The following is an 11,924-nucleotide window of genomic DNA, read 5'->3' on the forward strand; positions in this document are numbered from 1 at the left end:
ATGTTATGATCATCTTTGTTCTTCAACACAGCCTGAACACTCTCCAGAAATACGTCACCAGGCTTCTTTAAGGACATTCAAAGCTCTTCTTTGGATTGTTTACTACATTTTGTAATTTATAGCTTTTCAGTAATTGCTGATTTGGTACAAAAATGCTGTCAAATTGTGCTATCTTTGGTTAGATTCAGCTAAAGAAATAGGAAGCAGGCTGCTAGTAACATAAAGATACGATTAAAATTGCTTATTTACTAAGTTGTATGTCGTGTGTAGACACAACACTGGCTCATCTCTTGAGTTAGGGAGTTTTAAATACTTGAATGATTTATAGGCCAGTGTTAAAGAAGAATTTAAATAAAGTCTGGCTCCTTAGAAGGGAAATAAAAAGTGAGGTGTGGCTCAAGACTTTTGCACAGTACCCTATGCTACAGGTGTTTTCGTTTCCAGTATATAATCCCTGGGGCTAATTCAAATCTCAGCCTAACCTGTCAATCTGGCCAAGGGGAGGGGGTAGTGGTGCATTCACATGCTCACAATAAAACAAGTTATTCAACGCACAAATATTTTAGGGTGCACTATGAAGTTGAATAACAGGTAATTAAGCTGACTGATGCCTTTCAACGACTTTCAGTTAATTTTAGATAAAAGTTAACTCACGATGAAGAGACAAAATTAAAGTGGAAAATGCCTTTAATGGTAAGGCATATTAGAATGCATAAAGTCAATTTAAAAAATTGACCAGCACCATAGCACATAAATACATTTGCTTTCGTTCTTTGTTGTTTTGTTTAAATGTAGGAGTAAGTAAGTTTGAAGTCAACAAGAAGTAAAAAATAATGAAAGAAGTGGCGAACAGACTGCCATGAATGAATATCAGAGGACTTCCTCCTCACTTCTCTCCGCCCACCAGAAAACGTCACACGTCGTTAACTCGGGTATTAGCGAAAATCTCAGCTCTCCCATTTATCACCCGGCTCTTCATCTGCGTTTTAGTCGGAATTGCGATATTTCCGACTGCATTTCAAAGCCGCATTGGTATTCAAATTTTAAAGGTAGCGCGTCTTTCCGGACAAACAACCCCCCGGGACAAAGTAAGGCTAAAACAAATATGAAACGTCCTGGAAATGTAACCCCAGCGTATGTAGGAACATTTGCTCTGCTGCTTTGCCTGCATTCAGTTACAGGTAAGTTTCCTTTTGAATAAACGACACGAATCAAAGCGGAATATTGCGTTAACGCAGAACTTAAAAGTTTACTTTGTTGACAGGTCTCTGCCTCTTAACACTAGACTCCATTTCTCCTTAAGGGGACTCTGGTGCTGTTTGTTGTATTTTCCATGGCATTTGCTTCCCTTTTCCCCATTATATTGTCAATTCACTGTGAAGTGACCTACTTTGATTGCTTTTTGTTTTTCCTTTTCACATAAATCAACGTAATGCAGGGCGAAAAGAAAACAGCAGATGTACAACAGTAGCCTAAATATCTCAAGTATTTTTACTATTCTTACTTAAGCATTTAGGATTCAGTTTTGTGCACTTTTTTGCCCCCTGAAAGCAGTCAATGTAGACGTATGCCTATGATAATGTGAGCTCATTATTGTCCTGGTAGACTAGGTGATTAAATGTGAGACCGGTCTGTTATTACACGTGATACTCTGTTATTACTAAGCTCTATTCTGAGCAGTGATCATTGTACAAGAAGCGATACTTGCAGTAGTGAACAGTTCTCGTGGTTGTTTTCCCCTTTCTCAGTGGACAGTGTTTCTAGAAATGTCATTATTCTCACAGGCACACTTACAGGTGTCCCTTTAGTTGTCTCTGTGGACATCTACCTGGACTCACAAGGATTTGATGCAGATGGAAAGGAAATTAATGCCATCTGTGCTCCTGTCTGGGGCCATCATGAAGCAGCTGTCCACTCATCTAAATTTAGTTCAACATGCAAATGTGATTTTGTTCTCATGGTGGTTGTGTACATTCAGAGTCCCACCTGTCTGTCAGGTGTGGTGCATATCCTGTCCCACCCCTGAGCTGCTGTATTGTCATGCTGTGTACCTAGTCTGTTATTCAAAGATCCGCATGCTTCTGGAAAACTCAGCTAATCCTGGACATAAACACATTCTGCTGTCAGAGGTTGGCTCATAAAGACAGTGGCTACATCATAGGACCAGCTGTTTTCCAGCTCACACAGCCTTAGACACTTTCCAGCATTTATTCGGGATACACTTTTTGAGAATTTAACCACATAAAACTTTATATTGAGTCACATTTCCACTGTATTTTGGGCTATTTATTTATGTGTTTATTCTTCTGATCCGTTTTCATGGCGAATAGTTTCGTAAACATAGATTGTGCTGTATTCAAGAATAATTCATGTAGGGTTTTGGCCTCACTGCCAAACAAAATGCCAGTAAATTGCAGTTTGTTGTACCTGGAGCTGCTCACAGTTTGAATGGTGACTGCTGCTGTTGAGTCAATAGACTGGAAAAAGAAAACAAAGATAATGAGGTAAAGGTTTTGTAACTTTGAGAGATCTCGTATGACTCATAAGCTTTTGTCCTGCCGCTCCCACTGAGGTCTGAGCCATCATTTCACACAATCCAGGCATGATGTGTGACTCAGTGCCTCCCAGCAAAAACTGCAGGAGCACTGATCAGGGCAGAAACTCCAGCAACACCAGGGAAAGATCTCTGTGTTACTCTTTAGATACACCTAATGGCTGTACCCAACCATTTACCATACATTATCTGCAATAGAACTGAACTTTGGGAAATGCAGTGCTATATTGAGTTGGTAGTGCTGAGCAATACCATCTTTTAGACCTGGGGCATCAAACATAATGCCCGGGAACTAGAATTATCTGCCAAAGACACCAATTTGGCCCACTCTGCAGGTTTGAATAATGTAAAGGAGGGCATATATTTTGGAGGTTTGGAGCTTCTCCTGCTGATTAAGACATCTCCCGGGCCATTCATACTACAACAAGTAATTAATTAATAGATAAACAATTAAATGACAAGTTTTTTTGTTTTGTTGTTTGTTGTTGTTTTTTCACTATCTACTATAGAAATGTATGCTTTTTGCAGTGGATGCATGCATGTGCAGCCGCGGTGTGAATAGTAAATACTAATAATCGTTGCACTGCCTTTCCTTTATCTCTTTCACTCAGCTGACTACTGTAAGGTAAATCACTGCTACAATGGAGCAACATGCGTGACTGGAGTAGGAGAGGAACCCTTCATCTGCATCTGTGCCGATGGCTTTGGTGGAGACAGCTGTAACCTGACAGAGACAGGTAGAGCTGAAAAGGAAAATTCTGGTGGGAAAGCACCGAAGCACGTACCGAAATTAACACCTTTCTTTTTCCATCTTCAGGACCTTGCAGTCCCAACCCATGCAAGAACGATGGGTCCTGCGAGGTCATCGCTCCGACCAGACGAGGAGATGTTTTCAATGAGTACATCTGCAAGTGCCAGCCCGGCTTTAAGGGAGTGCACTGCCAGATCAGTAAGTTACTTCTGGCTATGAGTCAAAAGCCTGAACTGAACCCTTTTTGTCTTGTGCATCTATAAGACTACTTGCTGTACTCCAGAGGACATTTAACTCCTTATTCAATGAATTTTAAAACAATTTCTGGCCACTTAATGTTGACATAAAAGATTTATCGTTTAGGAATGGGTTGCATTCTAATTTCTTTCAAAGTAGTATTTTTTAGAGAACAGCTTACCCAAAAATGTGAAAAACACAGTAGCAAGCTCCACTTGCAACAGATTTCTCTAGAAGTTTTAACACAAGGAGTTTTTTCTTCCGGTCACATCTTCGGCAATGAAAGGGATGTGTAGTCCGCTCAGCAGCTTCATGAAAGGAGCCCATTCAGTGGCTTCTGTGGTTATTCTCTTTGGCTAATTAGTAAAAGACCACTCCAAGTCTCTTAGCATGCAGATGCTTCTCACACAGGGTCAACATTGCATCTATTTTATCCCAGTCAAATGAATAGTGAATTCAGTCATATCCTCATAGCAGAATCCAATACAAGTTTGCTTGTAAAATTAGCATTAAAACATGAGGATTATTAGTGGAGCAAATGCATGAGAAAATAACAAAAAGGGAGCCAAACTTAGGATTGTGTGTGTGTGTGTGTGTGTGTGTGTGTGTGTGTGTGTGTGTGTGTGTGTGTGTGTGTGTGTGTGTGTGTGTGTGTGTGTGTGTGTGTGTGAATATTATTCCTAGACACCTCTGAGCAGTGGCTGACATCCTGAACTGTGAGTTTGGTAGCAAAAATGATGAAAAAGATTTAATGTATAAACCTTCTGATTCAAAATCTTGCATAACTTTGTGAAGAGGCTTTTTTTCCCCTCTTTTCCTCTTTTTGTGGAGGAACAGCTCACCCTCCCAAAGCCCATGCTCTGACCACCAATTGTAGTGTTGGTGCAGTCTGGTCGTCTACTCCCATATTTTCTCATTTTGAACCAGGCAGACAATATACGCCGCACTATATAATATGTCCAGTAAATGCACAGAAATAACACTCCACAAAAAACAAGTGATGTGATAGTAGGTAAAGAGCCTTTGAGAAGTCACTGAGGTGAAGCCAGAGCGTGTGAAAATGAATTCCACTTGACAAAAATAAAATGTTCAGTACAAGCCAGATCTTCAGGCTTCAGATTTAAGTAGCAAAAAAAAGCAAAGGCTATTTCACAGTCTGCCTCTTGGTAAGATCATTTGTTTCTCAGTGTTATTAGCTGTGCTGTGCCCGTGCTGTTGTGACCAATCCTCTTAGCATTAACTGGAACAGGAATTAAACAGACCCATGTGGCATTACGTCAGCCCTGCATTCATTCTGAAGTTTCTTGGCGTTACTAAAACGGGTGAAATAAGGCATGTGTGATGCTTAGGTGTCAGTTACACAGCTTTCATCAAGTCTGAACTTAATAACGTAACAACGTTTTTGGACTTTACCTTTAAAAAAAAATCGTATTAGATTTTATCACTGTCACTATAAAAGTTTGCACGTAAACTCCTCCTACACAGTTAGAGTTAAGCAAACAAAATTGACACATAGGTACATTAGGACCCTAAAGTTTCTTATCTATATACAATATTATGCCATCACATTGCCTAGCAACCACCTACCATCTGGCTAAAATGACGCATTTGTAGCATTTATGCACCTATAACACCTTATAAAAGCACTGTATCATTGCAATTTTACAACAGTTAATTTATATTCAGATTATAAACTATATATTATGTTGTATCATCATATGTCATATCCCTGTATTAGCCAGTGCGCATACTATTTCTCACACAGAGATGAAAAAGCAGAAGACAGTGTATTCTGCTGTGTAGATCATATAATTCATTGATGCGGCTGAGATTTTCTGCTTGTGGATTTTTCATGGAGCAGGGAGTGGGGCTGACCTCCTCTGGCTGCGGGTTTGGGAAAACATCATAAACATGGTACACACTGGTTTTCAATACAAACCAAACACAAAGACTTAACATAACCTACTATTATTACAAAGCAATCTATATACTGGTCATTTAGTAAAACAGCACCTTTTGTCTTCTTAGCTGCTTACTTTCAGTCACATTTTGCCTTTTAAAAACTGAAGGAATATTGTTTGGTGTGCAATCTCACTGCTTGGTTTAAAAATGAATAGGTTCTTTTTCAAACAGTAGAGAAGAAAAATGTGTAATCATCCCAACTGTCTGTAGTCTTTATGTTGTATGAGTGTGCCACCTTGTGGAGATTACCAAGCATTACCTAGACAGTGGACCTTCAATCAAAACTGGACCTTCAATCAAAGGAGAAACATTAATGATACTTAATGACAAATTTCACTATTATTTGAAATACCTTCTTTTTTTTTTCTTTTTTTTTAAAGAGCTCAGTTTGTGTATACTGCTGTTGAGCAGATGTTCTAGCTTGTTGCCAGAATAGTTGGTGTGTAAGTGTGTCAGGTGACACGACATGGATATAACTTCAAAGTTTCCGCTGTTCCCACCTGTTCAATGACGCCATGCCTCAGGGCCACTTCTGTCAACGCAATAAGATTGAAGAGTAATTATTTGTCACCAGCTGAATGCTGGAGACACAGTGAAATTATTATGGTCATTCACCTGCTTCAGTCCTCCACCAGTTTTCCCTCAGATGTTTGTGCTTGTTTGACAAGTGTGAACCGCATCTGAAGCACTCTTTGTTTGTTTTTGTTTTTGTTGTTGTTGTTTTATTTATTTGTTTTGTAATTTCTGAATTTGATTTTCAGATGTAAATGACTGTGAAAAACAGCCTTGTAAGAATGGAGGGCAATGCCGAGATCTGGATGGAGACTACTCCTGCCAGTGCCCCTCACCGTATGTTGGAAAGCAGTGCCAGCTACGTATGTGCACCACCATTAGACACACACATTTCAAACAGCCTGACAGCCTGTTGTTACTCGCTTTGCCTCAACATTTTTTAAAGAACTTAAAAACTGATGAGATATCCTTGTAAGCGTGGCTCACTCAAGCATGAGAAAAAGATCTAAAGCGTGGCAAGAGTAACAAAAAATCCCTCCATCTCATACCCCAGGGTGTGTTTCTCTGCTGGGGATGGAGGGAGGAGCAATCGTGGAGTCCCAGATTTCTGCTTCCTCTGTGCACTATGGCATTCTGGGTCTTCAGCGCTGGGGCCCAGAGTTGGCTCGACTGAACAACCAAGGCATCGTCAACGCCTGGACGTCAGCCACACACGACAAGAACCCCTGGATCGAGGTGAGAGAAGTGAATGCTTTTGACGAGACTGAGCAGTGCATGACCTGTCCAGATGCTCACTGACCCATGGCGTTTTGGTTACAACAGATTAATATGCAGAAGATTATGCGTCTGACGGGCATCATCACTCAGGGTGCCAGTCGCCTGGGCACAGCTGAGTACATCAAAGCCTTCAAGGTGGCAAGCAGCCTTGATGGAAACTCCTACATCACTTACAAAGTGGATGGCCAGCAGAGGGATAAGGTAGACACAACTTTGTACTACATATGTTATTTTCTATTGTGTTTAAAGTGGACCTGTTAAGCTTTTTCTCATTTTCTAACACATAGATACTCTTACAGTGGTGGATGTCGATATTAACACCTGGAGGCGTCTTAAAAATGCATCCACCTTTGTGCTTAACGACAATAAATGTCCATTCCCAAAAAGTGCTATAAAAAATTAAATATAATTTTTTTTTCACTTTAAATTGGTCAGTCTTTTAAAACTACTTCTCCTGAAATATTCATATAAAGTTTTAATTATATTTTCGTTTTTTAACCCTTTAAATCCCAGTTGTATTACAAAAAAACTAAAAAAAAACCTAAAAAACTAAATATCCAAAAAAAACATTTGAAGTAATATTTGATAGTTACATAATTAGCCTTTAGATGGTCCAAAGATCGGACCAAAATAATTTCGATCTACTTTAAAAAAAATTTCCGGACCCGAAAATAGTCTCCAGGCGGTCAATGCTGGTCCTCTAGGCCGAAATTAGTGCCTCTTCCCGGGGTAAGTTGCGACGAAGAACCGGGGCATGTTGCGTGGGACTCCTTTCTCCAGCAGACACATCCATACCACGTGACAACAAATACGTCATTTCCTGTTGATTGAAAAAAAAAATCCACCCTCTCACGGTCGGTGAGAGGGTGGATTGGTCTCGCCCGATCACCGGGCATAGCCGGTGATGCAAGCCGGAAATCAGACTTCCTTTCCCGCAGTTCAGTTCTGCAGCCCGCTATTTTCGAGCAGAGGTCAAATGTGAAGCAAGGGCGCCACTCGGTGGACAAATAAAAAAATTACAACTATAAGGTCTCTAGTTAAAAACAAAACCTAAGGTGGAAACCTGACGATCCCTTAAACCTTAATTTTTCTGGCGTGAAAAATAGCGTTTATAATGGGTTTCAATGGGACAATTTTTGTCCAAAGGCATAAAGGTGGATGCATTGCTGTAGCTTAGCCATTTTAGGCTAATTTAATGAATTTACACCACAATTAAAAAAAAAAAGTTAAAAAAAGATTCTTTGACAAATTTGGCTTTAATCCACTCAACACAGTGAAAATGGTTTAAAACTAAAAATTCAAAAGACAATAAATGTCCTTAAGACCCTCCAGGGGTTAAGGTGTTAAACAATCTAGAACAATGAGATGAGGTGTAGAAGTAATCCCAATGAGCCAGACTTTTTTTTTCAACTCATGCCTCTCCCTGATGTTTATTTAGAGCTGTGTTCCTGAGATGACAGATGATATCTGCTCTCACTGACAAGCTCCACCCACCTCTTGTTTGAACCCTCTGTTTGTAAGAGGCAGCCAATCAAAAAAAAGCTGAAGGGTAGGCAGCCCAGACCGCCCTGTTGCACCAAAGTCCAGTGCAGGACAAATAAGGATTATTCTCTTTGTCTTCAAACTTCACAACTATATACTACCCTTGGGGGACCTGGGTATCTAGGGTAGCTAAGCATTTGACCTTGACCTTCAAAATCAACAAGATCATAGTTGATCTTGAAAAGAATTTAAAGAAACCATATTGAGTAATCTATCATATGAAAGGGCATAGAGAGAGCTATAAAACACACCGTGACGCCATTACAGGCTGACATCATCATGTTGTAATAAAAACATCATAAAACAGTTTTAGTATAGCCCTTGCCCTTTGGTGGGAGTTAGTTGTGCTCTCTGAGTGTTCTTGTTGACTTTGTTTATTCAGTTTGCTCACCTGTGTTTGTTTGCTGCAGGTTTTTGTGGGCAACATAGATAACGACCGCACAAAGACAAACCTTTTTGACGTTCCTATCGTGGCCCAGTACATCCGCATCATCCCCGTGGTTTGTCGCAGGGCCTGCACGCTGCGCATGGAGCTGCTGGGCTGTGAACTTCACGGTAAACACAATAAACTTCCAGCACAGCCGTAACACTTACAGCAAGGTCAGCGAGCAAAAGCAGTTAGATAAAAAAGATAGGACAATAATGAAAAAGGACAGGTGGTGTACGCTAAGTCGAAGTCAGGTCACAGCCTCTGTGAACCCTTAACCTAAACTGCATAACTCCTCGCAGCATCGTTAGTGTGTCTTGTGCTACTGTGTTGATGTCTTCTTACTGTGGTCTTGCTGACAGGTGAAATGACAGACTTTTGAAATTTAATTGCACCACATCTAGCCTAGTTTGACCACATAGAAGTTATCCACTATAGCTCTGTGGGTACAGTCCTTATTATGAAACAACAAAAGAAGCCATTTCAAGCACTCAAGAATAAAAACACTGCCGGCTGTGTTTTTGTCCATCTTCAGCTTTTGTCTTATTTGATCTTAATGCTAAAAGGTTTAAAGAAAAACAGCTCTGTGTGCTATGTTGCATGCTTTCTTCTGCATTGTGTGGCTCTTCTGTTTTTTTCCTTTCACTCGGTCACTGGTGGGTATTTGTGATTGTAATCAGTCACTCGCTTTGTGAATGTTCGTCATTCTTAAAATGTTGGGTGAAGTTGATTCTTCTTTTCTGTCGGGTGATTTCAATTTTTCCCCTCTTTTCTCTTTCTGTTGCTTTGGCTTCCCCCTCCCTCCGTCTGTCCGTCTGCCTTTTGATTCACAGTTTATTCAAACACGGCAGGTTGCTCAGAGCCTCTTGGTATGAAGTCTCGGTTCATCTCAGACGGGCAGCTTTCAGCCTCCAGCTCTTACCGCACGTGGGGCATTGATACTTTCACGTGGCACCCTCAGTTTGCCCGGCTGGATAAGGTGGGGAAGACTAATGCATGGTCTCCTGCTTACAACAACCGCTCAGAGTGGATCCAGGTGAGGGAAACCGCAGCAGTCACCTTTTTTAAAAATCTTGTTTTCTTTGAAGTTACTAGTTGGTAATGCCATTTTTTTCCTGCTCCTTCCCCGGAGAGATTTCCCAGGTCTTTCCTCCCCACTGCTGTCAGACTCCATAATAAAGACTTTAACTGATCAAGCACACACATCCATACATATGCAATAATACTAAGTGCAATAATCCTTTCTGTCATCGTTGTATTTTTACTCAGTTGTATATAGTATTTGTATTTGTATTCTATTTTTATCTTATTGTATATTTATTTTATTTTATTCTACTGTATATAGTATTTTATTTTATTCTATTCTGTACAGTTGTGTACTGTATTTATTCTTATTGTATTCTAATTTTTGCCTCATAACTTTTGCACTGTCCACTTCCTGCTGTGACAAAACAAATTTCCCACGTGTGGGACTAATAAAGCTTATCTTATCTTATCTTATCTTATCTTAGGTTGATCTAGAGAAGACAAAGCGCCTCACGGGCATCATCACACAGGGTGCAAAGGACTTTGGAGTAGTGCAGTTTGTATCAGTGTTTAAAGTTGCTTACAGCAATGATGGGGAGTCCTGGAGTACAGTGAAGGAGAACACCGGAAATGATAAGGTCAGACGTATGTGAATACCTGAAATGCCATTTCCTCTTTTTTTTTTCCATATATGTCAAAGCTACGTTAAAAATAAGGTAAGATATACTTTATTATCTCAAAAGTTGAGAAATTGCTGTGTTGCAGCATCCAAAACATTAAACAAAACGTAATAAAATACAATATGACAAAACAATATTTTGATTCAGTAAGGTAGAAAAACAGGAGCAGTATTAAAAAACCTACACAAAATCATAGAAAATTCCACTTCACCTCCACTTCAGAAAAAAATTGTAATCTAACAAACAAAACACACACTCACACACCCACGCATGCACAAAAACAGTCACTGACACGTGTAAATGGGAGTAAGGTGTGTTCAAAACAATGTGTTTTCATTTAACAGTAACCTTAACATGTTTTTGCAGCTCTTCCAGGGAAACACTGACAACAACACCCATAAGAAGAATGTTTTTGAGCCTCCGGTCTATGCTCGATACGTCCGAGTCATCCCCTGGGAATGGCACGAGCGCATCACTCTGCGCATGGAGCTGTTGGGCTGCGATGATTAGAAACTAGTCAATAACCATTTATCAGCACTCCATCCTCATCCTCAGATGCTCCGTCTGCTCGCACCACAGCGGAGGACGGATCGCAAACAGAATCATTTGCTTTGTTTTTTACTCCATGGGAATCATATTTGCTGAATAGCTTGGACTTTAACACTTGTAGCACTTTGACTGTAGCAACCCCCCCCCCCCCCCCCCCCTAATGTTTACATTGCTAAAAGTTTGTTTGATGCTGCAACATTGAACTGCTCACAGATCCCTCACAGATTGATAATTTGTCCTTTAGGAGCTTTTTTTTGCACAGATCTTCTCTTAGTCTGTCTAAGAATGCAAGCCCTGAGATTTTCCCGGTGTAATACAGAGTGTATTTATGGCATTTTCAACCACACAGGACGGGAACGCTTGTCCAGAGCAGGAAAATGATAACTTTCACATTTTGACTCCACGGATGAGTAGGGTTTTCTGTTTGTTTGTTTTGGGGGGGGGGGGGGGGTTAAACACATTTTGACACCTTTTTGCTTTGTTCCTAAATTTAATTTCATGACCAACTAATTCTTTTTACAAAAAATGTGAAATATGTAGAAAACAGCAACGTTTTGCATTGCTTTTTTAATTTACTGTTGGTTAACATTATTAAATGTTTAAAAAAAAAACTCTTTCTACACTTTGTGTATCTTTTCAGCTGAGACACAAAAATCCATTTTTGAGCTGTTAGAGTGCCCATGTTAGAGTAGATGCTCACAGCTGATTTAAGCATGAGCTGACTTGTTAGCAGAGTCATGTACACAGGGTACAAAATGAAGGCGTAGATAAAGAAGACAAAAGTGAGCATTCTTTTGTACAACTCAGCATTTAAAAGGAGATAAAACTTAAAAGAAGGTGCAGTTTTTGAGCAGCCTGGCGTTGGCTGCGTTCCTCTTTGTTTCGCAAAGAACAAACTGTTCTAAC

General features: G+C 40.1%; 1 protein-coding gene across 2 annotated transcripts; it reads left to right on the forward strand.

The window, feature by feature from the left end:
- Window positions 1-907: 907 nt before the first annotated feature.
- Window positions 908-11,603, forward strand: LOC113019574 (EGF-like repeat and discoidin I-like domain-containing protein 3). 2 transcript variants are annotated; one of them, XM_026163353.1, is made up of 10 exons: window positions 908-1,181; window positions 3,166-3,291; window positions 3,372-3,503; window positions 6,266-6,379; window positions 6,571-6,752; window positions 6,840-6,995; window positions 8,747-8,891; window positions 9,615-9,799; window positions 10,275-10,427; window positions 10,836-11,603. In XM_026163353.1, the coding sequence occupies exons 1-10, from the start codon at window positions 1,106-1,108 to the stop codon at window positions 10,977-10,979; spliced, it is 1,413 nt and encodes a 470-aa protein (XP_026019138.1). In that variant the 5' UTR covers window positions 908-1,105; the 3' UTR covers window positions 10,980-11,603. The 2 variants fall into 2 exon arrangements, with proteins under 2 accessions (XP_026019138.1, XP_026019130.1); XM_026163345.1 differs by having other exon boundaries at window positions 909-1,181; window positions 9,597-9,799; window positions 10,836-11,602.
- Window positions 11,604-11,924: the final 321 nt, after the last annotated feature.

Source organism: Astatotilapia calliptera, chromosome 1 (assembly GCF_900246225.1).
Source record: "Astatotilapia calliptera chromosome 1, fAstCal1.2, whole genome shotgun sequence".
Classification (NCBI taxonomy): Eukaryota; Metazoa; Chordata; class Actinopteri; order Cichliformes; family Cichlidae; genus Astatotilapia; species Astatotilapia calliptera.